The 27,972-nt window shown below is 43.0% G+C and overlaps 1 protein-coding gene across 1 annotated transcript in view; it reads left to right on the top strand.

The window, feature by feature from the left end:
• The first annotated feature begins 4,333 nt into the window (after window positions 1-4,333).
• Window positions 4,334-27,972, top strand: part of LOC124116619 (tyrosine-protein phosphatase 10D-like) — a 47,228-nt gene continuing 23,589 nt past the window's right edge. Inside the window, exons 1-14 of the mRNA XM_048380660.1 lie at window positions 4,334-4,740; window positions 10,805-10,861; window positions 11,102-12,014; window positions 13,490-13,744; window positions 15,658-15,819; window positions 15,940-16,029; window positions 16,905-17,101; window positions 17,666-17,828; window positions 18,231-18,383; window positions 20,147-20,266; window positions 20,845-20,990; window positions 25,584-25,664; window positions 26,851-26,917; window positions 27,593-27,754. Of these exons, the coding sequence (XP_048236617.1) occupies window positions 4,690-4,740; window positions 10,805-10,861; window positions 11,102-12,014; window positions 13,490-13,744; window positions 15,658-15,819; window positions 15,940-16,029; window positions 16,905-17,101; window positions 17,666-17,828; window positions 18,231-18,383; window positions 20,147-20,266; window positions 20,845-20,990; window positions 25,584-25,664; window positions 26,851-26,917; window positions 27,593-27,754 (2,617 nt within the window). The 5' untranslated portion in view covers window positions 4,334-4,689. The remainder of the gene's footprint in view (window positions 4,741-10,804; window positions 10,862-11,101; window positions 12,015-13,489; window positions 13,745-15,657; window positions 15,820-15,939; window positions 16,030-16,904; window positions 17,102-17,665; window positions 17,829-18,230; window positions 18,384-20,146; window positions 20,267-20,844; window positions 20,991-25,583; window positions 25,665-26,850; window positions 26,918-27,592; window positions 27,755-27,972) is intronic.

The raw sequence follows: 27,972 nt of genomic DNA, 5'->3' as shown, positions 1-27,972 counted from the left end.
GTGTCTTAATTCCTACGCCCCGTCAACCCATATCTCAATAAAGTACAATAACAGCAATATTTTCAGATTACCCCCAACTCGGGTGACATTTGCACCTGTGAGAATACACGGGCCGGTGTGAGGTAGTCACCTAGGGACAGGTGTCGGGTAATTACCTCAGGCTATAGGCCGTTGCATACATACATACCACACGAATATTTTCTATGTTTATCATCAGTTTACCTGTTAAAGTACCATTTTAGGCTGATCACAGTGTCAGCTAGGATAGGCTAGATAAGATAGATTTGCGTTATTTTGATATACATGTATGCTATTTACATAGCCATATTCTTCGTATTTATTAAATGAATCGAGAAAAGCATTTTCCTATCATTTCCAGCACTACTTTCGTCTGGAATTGTGAAAGCAGACACAGACACCCACTTTAGTGTCATTATTATGAGTTTCAAAATAGTCAAGAGTATCTATGATGCTTCAGATGGGAGCTTAATTGTTCGTCACGCCAAAGATTTCCTAAATACAATGTGTGAAGCCCATTAGTGGTGATCCCCGCCCAGATATTGTTGGAATATTGCTTAAAGGTGCGTAAAACACGACTCGCTCAGTTACTCTAATATTGGTGAGCGGCAGAGCACAACTGCGATATTATATTATTCATTAAATGTTTAATTTGATTTTTTTTAAAAGCCAAAAAGTTATATGGCTATGTTTATGTAGGGAAGTAGTTAATTCTAGTCATGGACATTGACATATTGATTGTGAGCATATATATTAAAAAACACTATTAATGAAAACCTAGAGCTGTATCTGATATATCAGTTTTGTTTGTTTTGTACCTTAAATGACACAACTTTAGAATACTCAATTTCTACCTGAACACTGTATATTTGTACCTGTTCACTTCTACTTGAGTGAGTGAGTGAGTATGGTTTTACGCCGCTTTTAGCAATATGCCAGCAATATCACGGAGGGGGACACCATAAATGGGCTTCACACATTGTACCTATGTCGGGAATCGAACCCGGGTCTTTGGCGTGACGAGCGAACGCTTTAACCACTAGGCTACCTGACCGCCCACTTCTACCTGAACACTGTACATTTGTACCTGTACACGTCTACCTGAACACTACGTTTGTACCTGTACAATACTACCTGAACACTGTACATTTGTACCTGTACAATACTACCTGAACACTGTACATTTGTACCTGTACAATACTACCTGAACACTGTACATTTGTACCTGTACAATTCCACCTGAACACTGTACACGTCGACTTGTACGCATTTTCTTAGTGTTCATTAACGTCTATGGTATTCGCTTTATTACTGAATGCGATTTCTTCAAGAACAAAGTCCCTTTCGATGATAGACGAGTTGGTTTTACTTTCTGTACCGTATACCGATAGGAGACATGCTTTCGAATATACTGCTGAGTTAAAGATGCACAGTTTCAGGACTGCAGGTGTGTGTGTGTGTGTGTGTGTGTGCGCGTGTGTGCGCGTGCGTGCGCGTGCGTGCGTGCATGCGTGCATGCGTTCCGACCGTCAGGCAGGTATGACGCGGACGGGAATAGAACCCAGGACCTTCCGCTCTCCGGGGCGGTCGGGTAGCCTAGTGGTTAAAGCGTTCGCTCGTTGGTACAATGTGTGAAGACCATCCTGGTGACCCCCGCCGTGATATTGCTGGAATATTGCTAAAAGCGGCGTAAAACCATACTCACTCACTCACTCACTTCCGCTCTCCAGGCACGAAGGTGGTCTTCCTGATAGAATCATCTGTGAACAGATCACCCGTGACAGGAACATCGTTGACAGGAACATCGTTGACAGGAACATCGCTGACAGGAACATCGCTGACAGGAATCACTGTGGTGGGGTTACCGGGAAAACGCTCTATCTAGTACAACACAGGGGCGGTTTACCAAAGATGGAGTGATCGTGGGTGGTTGAACGGACCGCCTCCGTGGTCTAGTGGTAGAGCGTCCGCCCGGAGAGCGGAAGGTCGGATGTTCGATCCCCGACCGCGTCAAACCTGAAGACGTTTAAAGATTGTGGGGCTAAAACAAGGACTGGTCGGCTCGGAGTCAGTATACTGTGTCTGAGTGGGGTATTCATGTTACACTGCTGCATGGTATCTCGTGGACTAGTGCTATAACATCGGCATTAGTCCGATCTATAACACACACACACACACACACACACACACACACACACACACACACACACACACACACACACACACACACACACACGTCGCTATTTAAGTGCAATCATCTTACACCCCATTTCACCTCACCTCATCTCACAAGATGACAATGCACATTCCCAAATGATTGAAATTGAGTTCGATGTAACCTGAAGATATCCACTCTTGAGTGTACTCAATGTCCGTGTTCATGTGAAAAGCGAACTATGGATATTCCGTCATAATTTCTGGGGTTATAACGAACTGCAACTATGTGTGTGTCGATGCCGCCTTGAGTGTTAAATACAAAATGCAACTGGTGCTATTACACTGTGAATGAAGCTAATAAAATGGACTGACGATGACGGGAAGGGGTTTAAATACAACTCACTGTCTCAGAGAAAGCATATAAAAAGGAAGTTGCAGCACTGACATTTAGCTTGGATAGACAATTTTATTGTTTCGTGATAAAAATTCATAATTGACAGGGCTCCTAATATGGTAGGCCTAACTGACAGGTGCGCCAAACAGACGCCATTATTGCATATGTGCGCCAAACTGACGCGGTTACTGCTAAGGTGGGCCCAACGGGGTTAGACGAGACAGGAGTCACACATGCCCGATACACGAGACAGGAGTCACACATGCCCGATACACGAGACAGGAGTCACACATGCCCGATACACGAGACAGGAGTCACACATGCCCGATACACGAGACAGGAGTCACACATGCCCGATACACGAGACAGGAGTCACACGTGCCCGACACACGTGACAGGAGCCACACGTGCTCAATAGACGAGACAGGAGTCACACATGCCCGATACACGAGACAGGAGTCACACATGCCCGATACACGAGACAGGAGTCACACATGCCCGATACACGAGACAGGAGTCACACGTGCTCAATACACGAGACAGGAGTCACACGTGCTTAATACACGAGACCGGAGTCACACATGCCCGATACACGAGACAGGAGCCACACATGCCCGATACACGAGACAGGAATCACACGTGCTCAATACACGAGACAGGAGTCACACATGCCCGATTCACGAGACAGGAGTCACACATGCCCGATACACGAGACAGGAGTCACACATGCCCGATACACGAGACAGGAGTCACACGTGCTCAATACACGAGACAGGAATCACACGTGCTTAATACACGAGACCGGAGTCACACATGCCCGATACACGAGACAGGAGCCACACATGCCCGATACACGAGACAGGAGCCACACGTGCTCAATAGACGAGACAGGAGCCACACGTGCTCAATACACGAGACCGGAGTCACACATGCCCGATACACGAGACAGGAGTCACACATGCCCGATACACGAGACAGGAGCCACACGTGCTCAATAGACGAGACAGGAGCCACACGTGCTCAATACACGAGACCGGAGTCACACATGCCCGATACACGAAGACAGGGGCCACACGTGCTCAATACACGAGACAGGAGTCACACATGCCCGATACACGAGACAGGAGTCACACATGCCCGATACACGAGACAGGAGTCACACGTGCTCAATACACGAGACAGGAGTCACACATGCCCGATACACGAGACAGGAGTCACACATGCCCGATACACGAGACAGGAGTCACACATGCCCGATACACGAGACAGGAGTCACACATGCCCGATTCACGAGACAGGAGTCACACATGCCCGATACACGAGACAGGAGTCACACATGCCCGATACACGAGACAGGAGTCACACATGCCCGATACACGAGACAGGAGTCACAGATGCCCGATGCACGAGACAGGAGTCACACATGACGAAGACATAGCTATACAAAATGAGACACGCTTCCACAATCATGACAGTAGCTCCACAGATAGACATTCACAAAACATCAGACGCATATCTACCAGGAAGGTACCAGCTTGGCAGAACATCCGTGTTTCAGTCTAGTGTCTATACGACATGGTCGGTGAAACACATGGATTTGTGTTGACGGTGTTGAGTGTGGACAGCGCAACTAGACACCGTCCACAGGAAGACGTGAATGACTCGAGACCCGCTCTTGACGAACTCAAAACAAGGTGTAGATTTACTTCCCTTGCCATGAACTGACGGAAATCACGTGATGCTGTTTTGGATAAAAACAGCTCCTACTTGAAATGTGCATCGTGAACTTCACTTATGTTACTTCTCTGTGCGCGAATTCAGCAACGTTACATGGATAGAACAGACGTTTCACTGAAGTCTTTTGCTCAGATCTGATCTTCCATCCTTTCTTCACGCTCCTGGTTCGCAGGTGGCCGAAAAGATCTTTAACTTGTATTGCAGTTCAGTGCATACACATCCTGTGTGACGTCACGGAGATTGTCGAAGTGACGGCTCAATGTCGCCGAAGTGTGAGCCGATGTAGATGCGGGCATCCGGTGTGACGTCACGGCAGCGGATGTAAGTGCTTCAGGCATTGACTTCGGCAGGGCCAGAGCGCCTACGGCCGTGTTACTGCCGACATGAGAAACACGCATGTTACAGCCTTGTTTCTCCTGATCTTCATAAATAATGTGAGTATACCCGTTATTGACTTACATTAGTCAGCCCCTTTGTCTGTTAGACGAGTTACGTCGATATTTATTAGTTTAATAAATAAAACTACCCTCATATTCTCAATACTTAGAATCGTGTTGACAGAGAAGGTTCTCCTGTACTACATCCGGGACATCTATCAACAATATTTGTCTACAAGAGTCTAATATATACAGCTACTGCCCTATTGTTAACCAATAGAGTACAAATGTTTAGGTTGTATTTCGTGAAATGTATTTCATAATTGAAATATCTTAAGGAAGAGAATTTATGGATGTCACTTCTTTATTGTAAGGAACACAACGTTGCGGAGTAAATACTTACTTCTTCATTTCTTCCTTATGTGTATTACTTATAAATACCTTTCAAAGACATGAAATATCTTAGGTGAAAGTTTAGCGATATTGCATACAAGGGGGTGTCCGTGGGATTGTTTATTTTATTGTCATCGCGTCTCGGGAAGTAAATATCCGCCCGACTGACATGACAAGCAATAAGACTTCCCTTCCCTTCCCTTCCGACGATCAAAGTTCGGTATAATTTCGATAAGTGCGTCACTTAAATCTTATTCAACAAGTGCTACGCATTATGACTGAATATAAATCGGTCACTGTTATCACCTTTAAGGTTCAGTGTTATTTTGCCATACTCTGTATTCCCGTAGATCATCATGTTGTCTCCCCATGGCGGGGTGTCTCCAATCACCACGTTTTTCTACCCGTAGTGTTTCCAGAACTGAATTCCTCCCCGCGAACCGTTACCCCCAAGCTTGTCTTTCCGCTAATACGCTGCCCGGTATCTCATGCTTGTCTCCACATTGCACTGCAAAACCAAGATGGCCCTAGTATGCCATACTTGTCTTCCCGTTGGATCCGGGACAGAATTCCCCAGTATCTCATGATTGTCTCCACATTGGACTGCCAAACCAGAATGACCCTAGTGTGCCATGCTTGTCTTCCCGTTGGATCCGGAACAGAATTCCCCAGTATCTCATGCTTGTCTCCACATTGCACTGCAAAACCAAGATGGCCCTAGTATGCCATACTTGTCTTCCCGTTGGATCCGGGACAGAATTCCCCAGTATCTCATGCGTGTCTCCACATTGAACTGCCGAACCAGAGTGGCAATAGTTAGCCATGCTTGTCTTCCCGTTGGATCCGGGACAGAATTCCCCAGTATCTCATGCGTGTCTCCACATTGAACTGCCGAACCAGAGTGGCAATAGTTAGCCATGCTTGTCTTCCCGTTGGATCCGGAACAGAACTCCACAGTATCTTATGCTTGTCTTCCCGTTGGATCCGGAACAGAATTCCCAAGTATCTCATGCTTGTCTCCACATTGGACTGTCAAACCAGGATGGCCCTAGTCTGCCATGCTTGCCGTTGGATCCCAGAAGCATTATACCCTGGTATACGTTTTTTTGTTTGAGTAAACACTTAAAAGCATTTTTTCTCTTAAAGGAGAGCCAAACATTTGTAGGAACAGATTATTTTGTGAACCATCAAGTTGTCGGCCCCTTAGTCTCACTGAATTAAGAGAAGACTGTTGTGTCATATATCCTGCTATTACTGTAGCCAACAGTATCCATCACCAGACTCGCGTCGGCCAAGAGTGTGAAACCCGTTTAGTACTTGCCTATCACTTACCATAATCGGTTGTTTTAATGATTACTGAGGGCCAAGACTTAGTGTTGATTTCACCTGGAGATACAGGGATCGTCCTATGGCCGTTTCCAAATGGAGAACGTTTGGACAATTGTATTTGTGTGGGTATCTGTTGAAAGGGACCACTGAAATCAGCCTGGTAACCTTCAGTTAACACGCATTGAGAATTTTACATAATTCAATTATGCTGTTATGACACACGTTCATCGGGTTTTGCGTATCTGTAATCTCACAGTGTGATATAGATTTAGTTTGTTAACCACATCAGAAGTAAGGCGTTATTGTATTAATAATTCATAATTTGGCCAGGCATATGTCAATAAACGTGGCAACGTCTGTCCCTATGGCCATGCACACATCCTTATTTTTCATGACATCTGTTTTTTGTGGATATGCAAGTCATGTCACACTACCCTTGATAACGTATGTGGTTAGGGTCATGCATATCTCGCGAGAATTGATGACATTTGTTGCTGTGATCAAACATATCTCACTACCGTTGACAACGTCTGTTGCTTTGATCAAACATATTTCACTACCCTTGATATCGTCTATTTTTTTTATAGCATTGCATGTATCACTAGATTTGTTATCGTCTTTTTCTATGGCAGTGCATATCTCACTAGATTTGATATCGTTTTTTTCTATGGGCCAGTCAGATTTCACTAAATTTAATATCGTGTTTTCTATGGCCATTCATATCTCATTAGATTTGATATCGTCTTTTTCTATGGCCATTCATATCTCACTAAATTTGATAACGTCTTTTTCGATGGCAATGCATATCTCACTAGATTTGATATCATCTTTTTCTATGGCAATTCATATCTCACAAGATTTGATAATGTCTTTTGCTATGGCCATATCTCACTAGATTTGATATCGTCTTTTTCTATGGCCATGCATATATCACTAGATTTGATAATGTCTTTTTCTATAGAAGTGCATGTCTCACTAGATTTGATATCGTCTTTTTCTACGGCAGTGCATATCTCACTAAATTAAATATCGTCTTTTTCTATAGCCATGCATATCTCACTAGATTTGATATCATCTTTTCTATGGCAATTCATATCTCAAAAGATTTGATAATGTCTTTTACTATGGCCATATCTCACTAGATTTGATATCGTCTTTTTCTATGGCCATGCATATCTCACTAGATTTGATAATGTCTTTTTCTATAGCAGTGCTATCTCACTAGATTTGATAATGTCTTTTTCTATAGCAGTGCTATCTCACTAGATTTGATATCGTCTTTTTCTACGGCAGTGCATATCTCACTAAATTTGATATCGTCTTTTTCTATGGCCATGCATATGGCAATCAACGTGGCAACGTCGCATATGGCCATGCACACATCATTATATCAGTTTTTGTGGATATGCAAGTCATGTCACACTACCCTTGATAACGTATGTGGTTAGGGTCATGCATATCTCGCGAGAATTGATGACATTTGTTGCTGTGATCAAACATATCTCACTACCGTTGACAACGTCTGTTGCTTTGATCAAACATATTTCACTACCCTTGATATCGTCTATTTTTTTTATAGCATTGCATGTATCACTAGATTTGTTATCGTCTTTTTCTATGGCAGTGCATATCTCACTAGATTTGATATCGTCTTTTTCTACGGCAGTGCATATCTTACTAAATTTGGTATCGTCTTTTTCTATGGCCATGCATATCTCACTAGATTTGATATCGTCTTTTTCTACAGCAGTGCACATCTCACTAGATTTGATATCATCCTTTTCTATGGCCATGCATATCTCACAAGATTTGATAATGTCTTTTTCTATGGCCATATCTCACTAGATTTGATATCGTCTCTTTCTATGGCCATTCATATCTAACTAGATTTGATATCGTCTTTTTCTATGGCTATGTTTTTCTAAATAGATTTGATATCGTCTTTTTCTATGGCCATCCATATCTCACTAGATTTAATATCGTTTTTTTCTATGGCCATGCATATCTCACTAGATTTGATATTGTCTTTTTCTATGGCCATTCATAACCCACTACATTTGATATCGTCTTTTTCTATGGCAGTGCACATCTCACTAGATTTGATATCGTCTTTTTCTATGGCCATCCATATCTCACTAGATTTAATATCGTCTTTTTCTATGGCCATGCATATCTCACTAGATTTGATATTGCCATTTTCTACGGCCATTCATGTTACACTAGATTTGATAATGTCTTTTTCTATGGCCATATCTCACTAGATTTGATATCGTCATTTTCTATAGCCATATCTCACTAGATTTGGAAACGTCTTTTTCTATGGCCATTCATATCTCACTAGATTTGATAATGTCATTTTCTATGGCCATTCATATCTCACTAGATTTGATATCGTCTTTTTCTATGGCGATGCATATTTCACTAGATTTGATATCGTCTTTTCCCATGGCCATGCATATCTCACTAGATTGGATGATGTCATTTCCTATGGCAGTGCATATCTCACTAGATTTGATGATGTCTTTTTCTATGGCTATGTTGTTCTCACTAGATTTGATATCGTCTTTTTCTATGGCCATGCATATCTCACAAGATTTGATCATGTCTTTTTCAATGGCCATATCTCACTAGATTTGATAATGTCTTTTTCTATGGCCATTCATATCTCACTGGATTTGATATTGCCTTTTCTATGGCCATTCATATATCACTAGATTTGATAATGTCTTTTTCTATGGCCATTCATATCCCTCTAGTTTTGATATCGTCTTTTTTTATGGCCATTCAAATCTCACTAGATTTGATATCGTCTTTTTCTATGGCCATTCATATCTCACTGAATTTGATAACGTCTTTTTCCATGGCAGTGCATATCTCACTTAATTTGAAAACGTCTTTTTCTATGGCCATTCATATCTCACAAGATTTGATAATGTCTTTTTCTATGGCCATATCTCACTAGATTTGATATCGTCATTTTCTATAGCCATGTATATCTCACTAGATTTGATATCGTCTTTTTCTATGGCCATCCATATCTCACTAGATTTGATATCGTCTTTTTCTATGGCCATGCATATTTCACTAGATTTGATATAGTCTTTTTCGAAGGCAGTGCATATCTAACTAGATTTGATATCGTCTTTTTCTATAGCCATATCTCACTAGTTTTGATATCGTCATTTTCTATGGCCATGCATATCACACTTGATGATTTCATTTCCTATGGCAGTGCATATCTCACTAGATTTGATGATGTCTTTTTCTATGGCTATGTTGTTCTCACTAGATTTGATATCGTCTTTTTCTATGGCCATATCTCACTAGATTTGATATCGTCTTTTTCTTAGGCAGTTCATATCTCACTAGATTTGAAAACGTCCTTTTCTATGGTCATTCATATCTCACTAGAGTTGATATCGTCTTTTTCTCTGGCCTTTCATATCTCACAAGATTTGATGATGTCTTTTTCTATGGCCATATCTCACTAGATTTGATATCGTCATTTTCTATAGCAATATCTCACTAGATTTGGAAACGTCTTTTTCTATGGCCATTCATATCTCACTAGATTTGATATTGCCTTTTTCTAAGGCCATTCATGTTACACTAGATTTGATAATGTCTTTTTCAGTGGCCACTCATACCTCACTAGATTTGATATCGTCTTTTTCTATGGCCATTCATATCTCACTGAATTTGATATTGTCTTTTTATTTGGCCATATCACACTAGATTTGCTATAGCAATATCTAACAAGATTTTATATCGTCTTTTCCTATGGCCCTTCATATCTCACTAGATTTGAAAACGTCTTTTTCTATGGCCACTCATATCTCACTAGATTTGATATCGTCTTTTCCTATTGCCCTTCATATCTCACTAGATTTGAAAACGTCTTTTTCTATGGCCCTTCATATCTCACTAAATTTGAAAACGTCTTTTTCTATGGCCACTCATATCTCACTAGATTTGATATCGTCTTTTTCTATGGCCATTCATATCTCACTAGATTTGATATCGTCTTTTTCTATGGCCATGTATATCTCACTAGATTTGAAAGCATATGTTCTATCAGTTTTCTGGGCCTCAATTCACAATGACGTCACCTTGATGAGGGAGGCATCACACACAACTAAACAATAAATAAATCCAGATGGCTGGAATCAATTATTTTCAGTGTTAAATGAGTGAACAACCATCTGGGGTCATCTGGAATTATTTGCGACAATTGGTTGTTGATATGATGCCATATTGCTACGGACCGCGTCGCAAACACTGTAGACAATGGAACAGTTGACATGCACTGGCCAGTCAGCATGAGATTGAAATATAATTGCACGATACCATTCTTATATGAGTAAACTAGACCAATAACATGTCCTCCTCTTGTCTACAGGTGTCCAGCAGTGAGCAGAACACAACCGTCATTGTGTGGGATGGAACCTCCGACCTGGTCAGTTGTTGTTAATAATAATAATAATAATAATAATAATAATAATAATAATAATAATAATAATAATAAAGTAATAATGATAATAATAGTAATAATAATGATGATGATGATGATGATAAATAAGCAGTTATGCAGTTGCAAGTGACGAGAGCAAAAACCATCAAATCTCTCTTTTGTCCTATGTATTGTTTCTATTTTCTCTGATGCCATGCTGATGAGATATGTTGTTGTTATATTCAGCAAACAGATGCGTCAGATAGCGCGGACACTACCAACCTTGCCCACGAAGGATCAGGGGAGATAACCCAAAGTATGCCGTCCCTATGGGAGGGGTCAACGCCCTTTGGAGACACCTCTACTCAACAGAATGTTCTACCAGGTAGTGCGGTGTCGAAGATGTCGATACGGGACGACGGTGCGACGACATTTTCTGCCCCAAGTCAAATGTCCTCTTCGACGAGGTCAACTGTAACAAGCGGTAGTGCAGGGGAGATAACTACTCGCGGCACCACACAGAAGTCGACTGATCCTTTTGATAAACAAATGACATCAGAGGGGGTGACTGGTCACGAGGAAGAGACGTCCCAGGATCAGGGCACGGCGTCGGAATCGTCAACAACTGCAACTGCCACATCGACTAAGACTGATTCGACATATAGTAGTTCGACTGAGTTTACGGGGGATTCTTCTACAACAAACACGGTAACAGTGCAGCAGGGTATGCAGACAGTACCCCCATCTGCTTCAGACGCTCCTGTTACTTCACCGTCTCCATTCACGTCTCCATCTACGTCCACACCGCCTGTGCCCACTACAGCATCCGCCTTTGATCAGAGTGCATCTACAACAGGTGACGATGTCACCCTCCCACAAACGTCACCCTCCTCAACCACATCGTCAACGACCACGTCTACATCAACAACTACCACTACATCAACAACAACAACAACAACAACAACAACAACAACAACAACGACAACCACCCCTACCACCATACCCACAACCCTACCACCGACTACGACAACTCCTCCACCTACTCTTGGTTCTCCATGCAGTCACAAAGACAGTTGTAACCACATTCCGAATGCTCACTGTGTCAATACTTGCCAGTGTAGTGCCAAATTCTATCAGTCGGACCAGTCATGTGTCTCTGGTGAGTATGACGAAACAGAAATATAAATTACATTTACCAGCACCGTCAGGCCTTAGTTTGTCACAACAGTTCTGAAATACGTCCATGTCGAAGCCCAGAGAACATAGTTACGCCCCTTGGCTACCAGCATCCAATAGTCATAAGTTCAAATCCTTGGTTTGTCAGTACCATACCGTGCTCAAGGTATTCAAAGAGATAAACTATGGATTTGCGTCACTGTTGAGGTTTCGCCCACATTCAACTGACACTTCGTGACACAAACTGAAAATATGTTGAAATACAACACACTCCTTCCATCTCGAAACGTCAACACCGCCTCCGTGGTCTAATGGTAGAGCGTCCGCCCGGAGAGCGGAAGGTCCGGGGTTCGATCCCCGACCGCCTCTTACCAAAAGACGTTGAAAGATGGTACTTGTTGTTACCTTGTCTGGTGCTCGGCATTAAGGGGCTAAAACAAGGACTGGTTGGCTCGAAGTCAGTATACTGTGTCTGAGTGGGGTAAATATAAATCGGCATCAGTAGTACAAGCAGCCAAACACACACGTGCATGCACGTCGCTATATAAATGCAATAATCTTGGACGCCACGTTAATCCCGGTTTCACGTCACCTCGAAACGTCAACTGGGAGTAACCTCCCTTAACGGCAACCCTATCAAGGTGAGGTGAAATTGGGTTTAACGTCGCGTCCAAGATTATTGCACTTATATAGCGACGTGCATGCACGTGTGTGTGTGTGCGTGTGTGGCTGCTTGTACTAGTCCGGACTGATGCCGATTTTTAGTGCTAGCTCACTGAGATACCATGCCGCAGTTTAACATGAATACCCCACTCAGACACAGTATACTGACTCCGAGCCGACCAGTCCTTGTTTTAGCCCCTTAATGCCGAGCGCCAGACAGGGTAACAACAAGTACCATCTTTTAACGTCTTTTGGTATGACGCGGCCGGGGATCAAACCCCGGACCTTCCGCTCTCCGGGCGGACGCTCTACCACAAGACCACGGAGGCTGCCCACCCTATCAAGAGTATAGCGTAACACATTTGTTACCCTCGGCTGTGGATGTGTGGCCAGGATACAGTGTTTGTCGGTTCGGAAACCCTTGAACCTCGAATATATTCGGAGTTTTATCAGCGTCCATGACATACGCTACTGTGGACGTTTCTCCTCTTAAGTTGTCTAGTTATAATGTCAAGAGCGGCGTAAAACCAGACTCACTCGCTCACGTGTGCACAGTACACTGAATGTAAATATAAACCGTCAAGAGCACCAGGTGTTCTGATATACAGGTTGCACCCATCTCTTACACAATGAACACATGTGTTTTACTTTTTTCCGACCACCTTGAGTCATCACTGATTTTCAGTGGTCCATTCATATAATTTTCAAATCTATTTTGACCTTTCCGACAATATTTAATCTGTTTCGGATGATCTAGACTGGTTATTCACTTGTATCGACAATTTATATTTACAGCGTTACAGGTGACTCCCCAAAACATCACGGCAACATTCCTCAGCTACACAACTGCCGTGGTGAGGTGGTCAATTGCACGCTCCAGTGACGTCATGGACGTCAACGTCACATATTATGGACGTCTAAGCGTTGATGCTACCACGGATAACGCCACATTATACTCTCTGAGACCTGGAACGGACTACAACATACAAGTGACTGTAACGACGAAAGATGGACGGACCTTCGCCTCTAACACAATCCAATACACCACACGTGAGTACATGTCTATGTGACGACGTGCACAAGACGGACGTAGAATCTGATTACAGCGTAGAAATGATCGTTGGTAAATTCAGTTTATCCAGCTGCATTAATCATGGATTATCCGTTTCCCACCACAGGCGACAGATTGATGTTTTACACGTCTAAAAAGCCTCCCCTTTCACATTTAAAAAATTATAAATGATTAAAAATTAGAAAAGAAGTTACCGACTCACAATACTCGGATTAAGGGGGTTTAACTATCTTCCTAGAACTTGCTACCTACCGACAATGTCCGGATTAAGGGTGTTTAACTGTTTCCTAAAACTTGTTACCGACTGACAGTGTCCAGATAAAGGGGGTTTAATTGTTTCCTAAAACTGGTTACTGACCGACAATGTCGGGATTAAGGGGGTTAATCCGGACATTGTCGGTCGGTAACCAGTTTAAAGGATTAAAGGGGTTTTACAGCTTCATACAACTGGTTACCGACAATGTCCGGATTAAGGGGGTTTAACTGTTTCCTATAAGTGGAAAACGACTGATAATACTTTGAATAAGGGGGTTTAACTGTTTCCTATCAGTGGTTTCCGACTGATAATATCCGGAATAAGGGGGTTTAACTGTTTCCTATCAGTGGTTACCGACTGATAATATCCGGAATAAGGGGGTTTAACTGTTTCCTATCAGTGGTTACCGACTGATAATATCCGGAATAAGCGGGTTTAACTGTTTCCTTTCAGTTGTTACCGACTGATAATGTCCGGAATAAGGGGGTTTAACCTTTTCCAATGACTGGTTGCCGATTGATAATATTCGGATTAAGTGGGTTTAACTGTTTCCGATACCTTGATACCGACTGATAATATCCGTAAAAAGGGGGTTTAACTGTTACCAATGACTAGTTACCGACCGACAGTGTCCGGATTAAGGGGGGTGAACTGTTTCATATAACTGGTTAACGAATGACAATGTCCGGATTAAGGGGGTTTACTGTTCCTATAACTGGTTACCGATTGGCAATGTCCGAATTGAGAGGGTTTAACTATGTTCCTATAACTGGTTACCGATTGACACTGTCCTGGTTAAACTCTCCATCGAAATAATATTTGCCTTCAATTAGTTTATCGTAGCCTCAGGATAGTCAAGTGGTCAAAGCGTTCACTCGTCATCGAGAATCCGGGTTACATTCAAAACATAGAATGCGTGATGGTTATTGATGGTGTCTCCTGTAGTGTGATATGGGTGGAATATTTGTTTTAACATGCTTCGTAATATCTCATTCCTACGGTGGCCCATAAGGGACATGGATTCTGTTTTTCAATATTTTGATGGTTCACTTACTTTTATCGTAATCTTTTGCAAATTAACACAATTTGTCATACAAATATGTCATAAATCATGTATAAAAACAACCGAAAACATGGAAAATGTACTTTCAAGTAGCTATTGAGTCGCTGAAATATGAAGCGAAAATGTCAAAAACTAAAATGGAAATGTCAAAAACCAAAACGAAAATGTCAAAAACAAAAGCGAAAATGTCAAAAACTAAAATGAAAATACAGAAAACTATTTCCACCGCGGTGATAATATTTCTACCGCATTGGAAATAGTTTTCTATATTTTCAATATAGTTTTTGACATTTTTGCTTTTGTTTTTGACATTTTCATTTTAGTTTTTGACATTTTCGTTTTTGTTCTTTGACATTTTCGTTTTAGTTTTTGACATTTTCGTTTCACTTTTCAGCGATTCAATATCTTCTTTACACATGATTTATCACATATTTGTAAGACAAATCGTGTTAATTTGCAAAAGGTAACGATAAAAGTAAGTGAAATATCAAAATATGGAAAAACAGACTCCATGTCCCTTATGGGCCATCGTACATTCCCTCACTCACTTCACTGGATATATGTTATTTCAGGCCCGGATAGCGTGGAAGGTGTGGCTGTATCTAGCAGAGACAAGCAGATAACGATCAGGTGGAATTCTCTACCGGCTACACCAAACGTATCATACGTTGTGAACATCAACGGGAAATCTAACAGTACGAAGGATACAGAAATCAGACTAAAAGCAGAATACGGTACGCCTGCATTGTGTCACTGCCACCCAACACATAAACAATAATGTACCATGTAACAAATGATATCGAGTGTTTACATAACAAAATGGATTTTACTGTTAGTTAACTGATGTTTTTCAGACACATGTTACAACGTGACCGTTCTAGGTAGGAACAGGGCCGGGTTAGGACCTGAGTCACGTGTTGTCCAGGTTGCCACAGATGCTGGGGGTAAGTACAGAGGATTCAGAGTGAGTGAGTGAGTGAATACAGTGTTCCGGCAAAACATGTCAACCGTATATCACTGTATTACTTCGGAATAAAGCAGCCAATCAAAACGGAAAGAATAAGGTTCCATATTTTGGCGAAGTAATATTTTACATAGACCCAAAGCCAGAAGAAACGGTGACTGTTTTATTCATCATATTGAGATGTTTTAACACATAACTCTTAACTCCTTTTCTTTGGACGGTGAACGTCGACTGTTTGCTTGGTCTGAAGGAATACAATGCTGCCTTGCAACCGTTATGTGCTTTACATACAATTATGAGTGAGTGAGTGAGTGAGTATGGTTTTACGCCGCTTTTAGCAATATTCTAGCAATATCACGGCGGGGGACACCAGAAATGGGCTTCATACATTGTTCCCATGTCGGGAATCGAACCCGGGTCTTCGGCGTGACGAGCGAACGCTTTAACCACTAGGCTACCCGACCGCCCCATATACAAGTATGATGAAATGCCTTGTTATTATCATTCCACCTTGGAGAGTTAAAGCAGTTAATTTGATAATTTGAATAGTGACTTTCTCCTTGACACAAATACACATTAACACTCCATCAAGTCACCAAGTACACCAAATTTTGAAGTGAGTGAATGAGTTGGGATTAACGCCGCTTTTAACACTATTCCAGCTATTTCACTCAAATTGTGTAATAATCTTTTTATCATATAATCCGTTTAGTCTTCATTATGATTTTTATTAGTTGTAAAGAATGTGTGATAACGGTAACATTTGCCAAATACAAATCCAGACAAGACATCGATTACTCGACATCTTTCGTGCATCCTCGGAATTAAATGTGTAACATTCGGTGTGTGCTGCAGTCCCGAGCGTTGTGCAACACCTGAGAGTTACCAACGTGAAGTCGCGGACGATGATGGTGTCGTGGACATCCCCGCCTGACGCCAATGGAACAGTCATGGCGTACAATATCACCGTGAAGGACGTGACGACCGGGCAGGTCAAGATGAAGAAGCTCACCTGTATAGATTGCGGGTCACCCTGCTCCGGGCAATTACAGGTAGTGGTCAACAGTTGCACGTGCATTTTGTGTAGAATGTGACGAGACAGGCACGTGAATGTTGTCATGAACATCAATGTGGCTTTAGTATCGGACCCAGATCAAAGGTATGACTTGTTAATGCCCCGGTTATCATGTTATTTGGATATCATTCTCAGCTCCCTGGGGTGTATACAACAGAATCGTCTTCCTGTGCAGACTTGTCAATCTGTACAAGTCGTTGAAAGCTTTAGTGGGTGATAATAACATATATCCTTTAAAATAATTTGTTCGCGTGACAGCTGGATGGCTTGAGAATAAAAGTGAATATATTGAGTGAATGGATTTATCATTATTCCATCAGGGAGACTCCAGAAATGGGATTCACAGATTGTATGTGGGGTATCGAACTCGGGACTTCGGAGTGACGAGCGATCGCTATAATATCTGGGCTATCCGGCCACCCTGTGTGTCTTGAGAAAGATACGTATGACGGAGATACCGGTTCTGACAGACACATTGTACCATCCTTTCATATTTTTATTACAGAAAATGAAGTTTTGACACCTTTCTTTTTATACACAGGGGTCACTGCGAGAGTCGTCCGGATTCAATACGTCCCAGAAGAGGCTAACCGCTACCTTTTCTCTCTTGCAACCGTTCACGTACTACGCTGTCGATGTCGTTGCCGTTACGAGAAATCACACTGGGCAGGCCGTCTCCATCAACTTCACGACGCTGGAAGGAAGTGAGTAACCCAATATCCTCGTATGAATCATGATGGCGCGTAGATTCTGCTTCTGCCACATTATTTTACACCCACCGTGTACCGTTGTATGACGTAGTCTAGTCTTCATGTGCCCTGGGGCACTGGTGGCCCAGTCGTCAAGGGCGCCGCAATTCGCAGTGCAGAGTTACGTCCCCTGGGCATGCCAGTAACCTTTGATTGTAGGGTTCGAATCCCGATTCGTCAAGATTATGTTTCTAGGTTTGTCAGCACCATACAAGTGCTCGTAAGTTTCGTCAAGGTGGTAAACGTCTGAGATTTCGAGATTATCTCCTGCATTGATCTGACGCGCCTAGATATAACTGGAATACATGTACTGTTAAGAGCGGTGTTCCACGTAACTCACTCGCTCGTGTGTTCTAGAGCCTCGGCAGCCCGAGAACGTTTCCGTACAAGCCGGAACAATAAATGCTACCATCAAGTGGTCGATAGCAGGACGCCCTCGTGGTAACACCTCCTATGTCGTCATCACGCGGGACCTCGAGAATCACACAGCGTGGGAGACACAGTGCGACAGTAAGAGTTGCATGCTTTTTTATGGTTTGGGATGTAGGAGGTGGGGTGAAGGGGATGGGTGGGGGATGGCGGGGGGATAAGATGAAGGGGTGGGCTGGGATGAGGGAGGTGGGGTGAAGGGGATGGGTGGGGTGATGAGATGAGGGGTTGGCCTGGGATGAGGGAGGTGGTGTGAAGGGGATGGGTGGGGTGATGAGATAAAGGGTTGGCCTGGGATGAGGGAGGTGGTGTGAAGGGGATGGGTGGGGTGATGCGATAAAGGGTTGGCCTGGGATGAGGGAGGTGGGGTGAAGGGGATGGGTGGGGTGATGAGATGAGGGAGTGGGCTGGGATGAGGGGTTGGGGTGAAGGGGATGGGTGGGGTGATGAGATGAGGGGTTGGGCTGGGATGAGGGAGGTGGTGTGAAGGGGATGGGTGGGTTGATGAGATGAGGGGTTGGGCTGGGATGAGGGGTTGGGGTGAAGGGGATGGGTGAGGTGATGAGATGAGGGGTTGGGCTGGGATGAGGGGTTGGGGTGAAGGGGATGGGTGGGTTGATGAGATGAGGGGTTGGGCTGGGATGAGGTAGGTGCTGTGAAGGGGATGGGTGGGTTGATGAGATGAGGGGTTGGGCTGGGATGAGGGGTTGGGGTGAAGGGGATGGGTGGGTTGATGAGATGAGGGGTTGGGCTGGGATGAGGGGTTGGGGTGAAGGGGATGGGTGGGGTGATGCGATGAGGGGTTGGGGTGAAGGGGATGGGTGGGGTGATGAGATGAGGGGTTGGGCTGGGATGAGGGGTTGGGGTGAAGGGGATGGGTGGGGTGATGCGATGAGGGGTTGGGGTGAAGGGGATGGGTGGGGTGATGAGATGAGGGGTTGGGCTGGGATGAGGGGTTGGGGTGAAGGGGATGGGTGGGGTGATGCGATGAGGGGTTGGGGTGAAGGGGATGGGTGGGGTGATGAGATGAGGGGTTGGGCTGGGATGAGGGGTTGGGGTGAAGGGGATGGGGGATGAGATGATGGGTTGGGGTGAAGGGGATGGGGGATGAGATGAGGGGTTGGGGTGAAGGGGATTGGGGATGAGATGAGGGGGTGGGATGGGATGAGGGAGGTGGTGTGAAGGGGATGGGCGGGGTGATGAGATGAGGGGTTGGGTGGGATGAGGGGTGGACTGGGATGAAGGGGTGGGGTGGGGTGAAGGGGATGGGCTGGGATGAGGAAGGTTGGGGGTGAAGCGGATGGGTGGGGTAATGAGATAGGGGGTTGGGGTGGGATGAGGTGGATGGGGTGAAGGGGATGGGCGGGGTGGGATGAGGGAGGTGGGGTGAACGGGAAGGGCGGGATGGCCTGGGATGAGGGGGGTGGGGATGAAGGGGTTGGAATGAGGGGTTTGGAATGAGGGGTTTGGAATGAGGGGTTTGGGTGGGATGAGGGAAGTGGGGTTAAGGGGATGGGTGGGGTGTTGAGATAGGGGTTTGGGTGGGATGAGGGGGTGGGGTGAAGGATGGGCGGGTAGGGATGAGGGAGGTGGGGTGAAGGGGATGGGCGGGGTGGGCTGGGTTTGAGGGAGATGGGGTGAAGGGGATGGGCGAGGGAGTTGGGTGGGGTAAGCGGATGGGATGATAGAGATGGGTGGGGTGAGGGGATTGGTCCTGGTGGGTGGGGTGAGCGGGGATGATAACAATTGATAATAATCAATAATGATTGATTCTCATATTTAAAGCGAATAAGGAATACCAGTGATTTCTGCGCTTGACTTCATTTTGTCTTCAATTTGCCCAGAACGACACTGTCTTGTGGTTGGTCTGACGCCATACTGGAACTACACATCAACAGTGAGAGCGAAAAATACGAAGGATACAAAACTCTCCAACAACGTCAGTTTCTCAACGGAGGAAGACGGTGAGAGGTGTTTACACTATACCAAGCTCACGCGTTCACTTGTTTATTTGTTTGTTTGTTGTTTAACGCCGCACTCAGCAATATTCCAGCTATTTGACGGCGGTCTGTACATAATCGAGTCTGTACCAGACAATTCAGTGATTGACATCATGAGCATTGATCTACACATTGATAGTCCCTTTGAGTTCGTTATAACCGTACTTTACTGTATTTGCCTTTGCATGTGTTTGTGATGGATTCCGTCAATTGGGCCGGATACGCTCCCCTTTTCGCGAACACGTGGTATCATCAAGATTTGAACGTGATTCACAAGCTCATGATATAGTCGGAATCCTACAATCGACTATGCTTTTAGCAGATATTTCTGTTGAATATGGAAAGGGTTTTGTCGCTTTTAATAAATAATTTCGAAATTATGATCTTAGTCATGTACTGTAGCCTCCATAACTGCAAAAAATAATTATACGGCTATATTGCCGTATGTGTCACGTACCTTGTGTTGTGTACCATGTGTCGTTATTTACCAGGAATCATGTGCCATGTACCGCGTGTTCTGTATTTTGTATCATGGGTTACAGTTCCGGGACCGGTGACTGAGTTAAATGTGACGGGGGTCAATAATATCCTCGACTTGAGATCGCTGACCATCACCTGGAGGCCCCCGACACTGAGGGAGAGGCGCGGCAGGATCCGGGGATACACCGTGCACGTGCAGTGCCAGGGGGTGAGTGAACCAACGACGGCCTGGTAAATCTGTGATGTGTGACTTGTAAAGTAGGCAGAGCGGTAAATCTGTGATGTGTGACTTGTAAAGTAGGCAGAGCGGTAAATCTGTGATGTGTGACTTGTAAAGTAGGCAGAGCGGTAAATATGTGATGTGTGACTTGTAAAGTAGGCAGAGCGGTAAATCTGTGATGTGTGACTTGTAAAGTAGGCAGAGCGGTAAATCTGTGATGTGTGACTTGTAAAGTAGGCAGAGCGGAAAATCTGTGATGTGTGACTTGTAAAGTAGGCAGAGCGGTAAATCTGTGATGTGTGACTTGTAAAGTAGGCAGAGCGGTAAATCTGTGATGTGTGACTTGTAAAGTAGGCAGAGCGGAAAATCTGTGATGTGTGACTTGTAAAGTAGGCAGAGCGGTAAATCTGTGATGTGTGACTTGTAAAGTAGGCAGAGCGGTAAATCTGTGATGTGTGACTTGTAAAGCGGTAAATCTGTGATGTGTGACTTGTAAAGTAGGCAGAGTGGTAAAACTGTGATGTGTGACTTGAAAAGTGGTAAAACTGTGATGTGTGACTTGTAAAGTGGTAAAACTGTGATGTGTGACTTGTAAAGTGGTAAAACTGTGATGTGTGACTTGCAAAGTGGTAAAACTGTGATGTGTGACTTGTAAAGCGGTAAAACTGTGATGTGTGACTTGTAAAGTAGGCCAAGTGGTAAAACTCTGATGTGTGACTTGTAAAGTAGGGAGAGTGGTAAAACTGTGATGTATGACTTGTTAAGTAGGCCAAGTGGTAAAACTGTGATGTGTGACTTGTAAAGTAGGCCAAGTGGTAAAACTGTGATGTGTGACTTGTAAAGTAGGCCAAGTGGTAAAACTCTGATGTGTGACTTGTAAAGTAGGGAGAGTGGTAAAACTGTGATGTATGACTTGTAAAGTAGGCCAAGTGGTAAAACTGTGATGTGTGACTTGTAAAGTAGGCCAAGTGGTAAAACTCTGATGTGTGACTTGTAAAGTAGGTAGAGTGGTAAAACTGTGATGTATGACTTGTAAAGTAGGCCAAGTGGTAAAACTGTGATGTATGACTTGTAAAGTAGGACAAGTGGTAAAACTCTGATGTGTGACTTGTAAATTATGCCAAGTGGTAAAACTTTGATGTTTGAATGGTAAAGTAGGCGTGACATGTAAAGCAGGTCATCTGGTAAAACTGTTGGAGGTGTGACATGTAAAGCAGGTCATATGGTAAAACTGTGGGGTGTGAGATGTAAAGTAGGTCATCTGGTAAAACTGTTGGAGGTGTGACATGTAAAGCAGGTCATATGGTAAAACTGTGGGGTGTGAGATGTAAAGTAGGTCATCAGGTAAAACTGTAGGAGGTGTGACATGTAAAGTAGGTCATCTGGTAAAACTGTTGGAGGTGTGACATGTAAAGCAGGTCATATGGTAAAACTGTTGGAGGTGTGACATGTAAAGTAGGTCATCTGGTAAAACTGTTGGAGGTGTGACATGTAAAGCAGGTCATATGGTAAAACTGTGGGGTGTGAGATGTAAAGTAGGTCATCAGGTAAAACTGTAGGAGGTGTGACATGTAAAGTAGGTCATCTGGTAAAACTGAGGGTGTGACATGTAAAGTAGGTCATCTGGTAAAACTGTGGCAGGTGTGTAAAGTAGGGTATCTAGTAAAACTGTTAGGAAGATGTGCACTTGAAGGACTTACCACTATAGCTGGTGAGGATAAAACCCTACCTTGTGGAAAGACTGGATGTATTTGATGACAACTCCTAACAGAATAAGAATGAAAAAAATGATCGGTTTAGTTTAGTTACTACATGAAACAATGATAAATCAGATAAGTTGATGTTGTCGGATGGAAAGGTTGCTGGGCCATTAACCACCCACCCCTAAACTTAAGTAATTATATCCGAAATCGAACTTTTGAACTGGTCCCTTATGTGTCTATGTTTGTACGTCAAAGGTGTTGGGACGCATTTGGCATGAGATCACAGGTAGTCATTTACTGACCACACACTGACACACATAGGCGTGGTAGCAGATGTCTGCGCCAGAAGTAAACAAGGACAGCAACAAGAACTACTACTACTACTACTACTACTACTACTACTACTACTACTACTACTGCTACGACTTCTACTACTACTACTACTACTAGTACTACTGCTACGACTTCTACTACTACTACTACTACTACTACTACTACTACGACTTCTACTACTGCTACTACTACTACTACTACTACTACGACTTCTACTACCACTACTACTACTACTACTACTACTACTACGACTACTACTACTACCATTACTACTACTACTACTACTACTACTACTACTACTACTACTACTACTACTACTGCTACGACTTCTACTACTACTACTACTACTAGTACTACTACTACTACTTCTACTACTACTTCTACTACTACTACTACTACTACGACTTCTACTACTGCTACTACTACTACTACTACTACTACGACTTCTACTACCACTACTACTACTACTACTACTACTACTACGACTACTACTACTACCATTACTACTACTACGACTTCTACTACTACTACTACTACTTTTACTACTACTACCACTACTACTACTACTACTACTACGACTTCTACTTCTACTACTACTACTACTACCACTACTCCTGCTGCTACTACTACTACTACTACTACTACTACTGCTACGACTTCTACTACTACTACGACTTCTACTACTACTATACTACTACCACTATAAGCACTACTACTACTACTACTGCTACGACTTCTACTACTACTACTACTACCACTACTACTGCTGCTGCTACTACTCCTTCTACTACTACTACTACTACGACTTCTACTACTACCATTACTACTACCATTACTACTACTACGACTTCTACTACTACTACTACCACTACTACTACGACTTCTACTACTACGACTTCTACTTTTACTACTACTACTACTACCACCACTACTGCTGCTACTACTACTACTACTGCTACGACTTCTACTACTACTACTACTACGACTTCTACTTCTACTACTACGACTTCTACTACTGCTACTACTTTTACTACTACTACTACGACTTCTACTACCACTACTACTACTACTACTACTACGACTACTACTACTACCATTACTACTACTACGACTTCTACTACTACTACTACTTCTACTACTACTACCACTACTACTACTACTACTACTACTACTACGACTACTTCTACTTCTACTACTACTACTACTACCACTACTCCTGCTGCTACTACTACTACTGCTACTGCTACGACTTCTACTACTACTACTACTACGACTTCTACTACTACTGCTGCTGCTACTACTCCTTCTACTACTACTACTACTACTACTACTACGACTTCTACTACTACCATTACTACTACTACTACTACTACCACTACTACTACTACTACGACTTCTACTACTACTACTACTACTACTACCACTATAAGTACTACTACTACTACTACTGCTACGACTTCTACTACTACTACTACTACTACTACCACTACTACTGCTGCTGCTACTACTCCTTCTACTACTACTACTACTACTACTACTACTACTACGACTTCTACTACGACCATTACTACTACTACTACCACTACTACTACTACTACTACTACGACTTCTACTTTTACTACCACTACTACTGCTGCTACTACTACTAATACTACTACTGCTACGACTACTACTACTACTACTACGACTTCTACTACTACTACTACTACTACTACTACTACCACTATAAGTACTACTACTACTACTACTGCTACGACTTCTACTACTACTACTACTACTACTACTACTACTACGACTTCTACTACTACTACTACTACTACTACCACTATAAGTACTACTACTACTACTACTGCTACGACTTCTACTACTACTACTACTACTACTACCACTACTACTGCTGCTGCTACAACTACTACTACTACTACTTCGACTTCTACTTCTACTTCTACTACTACTACTACGACTTCTGCTACGACTACTACTACTACGACTTCTACTACTACTACTAGTACGACTTCTACTACCACTACTACTACTACTACTACTACTACTACGACTTCTACTACCACTACTACTACTACCACTACTACTGCTGCAACTACTACTACTACTACTACTTCGACTTCTACTACTACTACTACTACTACTACCACTACTACTGCTGCTACTACTACTTCTACTACTACTACTTCGACTTCTACTACTACTACTACTACTACTATTACTACCACTACTGCTGCTACTACTACTACCACTCCTGCTGCTGCTACTACTACTACTACTACTACCACTACTACTGCTGCTACTACTACTACTACTACTCCTGCTGCTGCTACTACTACTACTACTACTACCACTACTTCTGCTGCTACTACTACTACTACGACTACTACTCCTGCTGCTACTACTACTACTACTACTACGACTACGACTACGACTACGACTATGACTACTACTACTGCTGCTGCCGCTACCATTACTTCCATTTATGAAAAGCCAGATTCTATTCTCCAGTATTATTAACGTACTGAACTCGTATGTTTAGAAATTATCGTCGTGGAAGATGAGTAAGACAACGCTGACGTTAAATAGAGATGTGCAGCCGGAGTGCAGCTACAACATCACGGTGAGTGGCCAGATGTACCTCCTCATCACTGGATGACAACCCTGACATACACGGGCTGGTGGTCGTATATCCAGAGGAGATTTACAGTGTCACTTTGTGCTATACCTGGAGTTTGAATTCTCGTGTAAAGTAACTTAACGGAACACGATAATCAATCAATCTTATATTTATGCATATATTTTTTTATTATGCAATAGCATATACATCAATAGCCATGATAACTGTTACATCAAGTCTTTAAGGAAGTGCATGCTTTCTAAGATCCAGGGCATGGAAGGGGCCACGGGTGGCCCTGTCGTCTAATGCGCCGCGATTCTCTGTGCAGAGTTGCGTCCCTTGGGCACGCCAGAAACCTATGCATTGTGGGTTCGAATCCCGGTTCGCCCCGATTATGTTTCTAGGTTTGTCAGCACCATACCCGTGCTCGTGGGTTTCACCGAAGTGGTAAACGTCTGAGGCCTGCGTCACTTCGCGCTTTCCTCCTACATTAAGCCGACACGCCGTGATATAACTGGAATAATGTTCAAAGCGGCGTTAAACCCAACTCACTCACTCATGGAATGGAAAATGAATTGTTTTTAATTGTGACGGAATTTTTAGTCTTGAGGAGGATCTTTGAAAAAATAATCATTAATGAATTGGTTTTAATGTCAAAATGGACATACAAGTAAAAAGTTACATTCATCTTATGTTTTATTAAAACAACACAGCTGAGAGATTCTGCCTTCTCTTTGAATTCTGCGGTGTCTACCTGATTCAATAAGGAGATCTTGAGAACTGCATCTAAATCGGGCTACGCCAACCGGAATTTCTTTAAATCTTGATCGATAAAAAACACGAAAATAATCTTTAAAGTATACACCCATGTTTAATGGTGCCTAGAAATTAAACAAAGAAGTAATGGTTATTCGATGGTGATACATTTGATACGGGTATCATAGCTGTGTTTTGGGCCTTAAGTTTGCATTGTTTCGGCAATTTTTTTCACCCTGGTAATTTTTTGGGTCGAATTCAATTTTGATTTTTTTTTTAACCCGTTATTTTACCCTAGCTTTTTTATAACTGGATCGCAAATGCCTACACATTGCAACAATATGTCAATTTATTATTATATAATATTATTTTATATAATGTGTTAAGACCATTTTGAATCCACGTATGATATCCGTCTCTACCACATTTGCAGGTGTTTGCTTCTACAAGTAAAGGGAATGGCAGCCGGGTGAGCCGTCAGTTGACCACAAGACCAGGGGGTAAGGACGCTACCTACTGACCTACACGCGACAAGGTCACATGACTTCATGGCTTCTGGGTGTTATGAACACCGCTATGGTTCAAAGTTCAAATATGTCCAACGTCTAACTAAACACATACACACATGGATAAACGATGCAAAATGGTTTATAAAACCGTTAGGAATAATCTAAGTTTAGATACATGTAATATGTATAAAACGTCGCGTATGCTGTGCAGAGTTGCGCACCTTAGCCATGCCTGGATACGCTGCTCATAGGTTGGAATCCTATATTCACACTGATTTTGATGTTCCTTGGTTCACGACTTGATACATCCAATATCACTTTGGGTTGTCCTTCCAACAAATGTTCAGCAACCGTGATTAAACTGAACTACCTTTACAAAAACCGTTTAACTCACTCACTCACTCACACACTCAGTCACTCACTCAAGGGGCGGTCGTTTAGCCTAGTGGTTGAAGCGTTCGCTCGTCCCACCGAAGAGCCGGGTTTGATTCCCGACATGGGTAAAATGTGTGAAGCCCATTTCTGGTGTCCCCCGCCGTGATATTGCTGGAATATTGCTAAAAGTGGCGTAAAACCAAATTCACCCATACACTCACTCACTTCATCAAATTATGAAATCGTTATAATGTTGTGAATGATATACGTATTATGGTTGTTATCTACCAGCTCCGCCAGAGATGGGAAGGAGGGTCATGGCATCCAACAGCCGAGTCGACGACCCAAAGCGCCAGATCGCGATAATCGTACCACGTGACGTGTGCAACAGCTCCAATGGGAAGGTGCGAGTTTGGGGCGTGGTGGTTCTCAGAAACATAGACCAATATCAAGGTGAGACATAGTAATTTTCTGAAATTCCAGACGAATTATGTTTTTTTACATTTAATACCTCGATATCCCCATGGTAACGATTGTTATCACACCCTTCATGTTAAAAGGTTGTATTGTGCCCATTGTGTAGTTTAAAATGTCAAGGTCACATGCAATTAAATACATTGCCAGTGTTTCCCTGGCAACTGATTCGCTTACCAAACAATTTATTTTCGTTT

The sequence above is a fragment of the Haliotis rufescens genome, unplaced genomic scaffold, assembly GCF_023055435.1.
Source record: "Haliotis rufescens isolate VD_foot unplaced genomic scaffold, xgHalRufe1.0.p SCAF_32, whole genome shotgun sequence".
Taxonomy (NCBI): Eukaryota; Metazoa; Mollusca; class Gastropoda; order Lepetellida; family Haliotidae; genus Haliotis; species Haliotis rufescens.
Note: the sequence above shows the minus strand (reverse complement) of the source record. Positions and strands in the feature narration are given on the sequence as shown.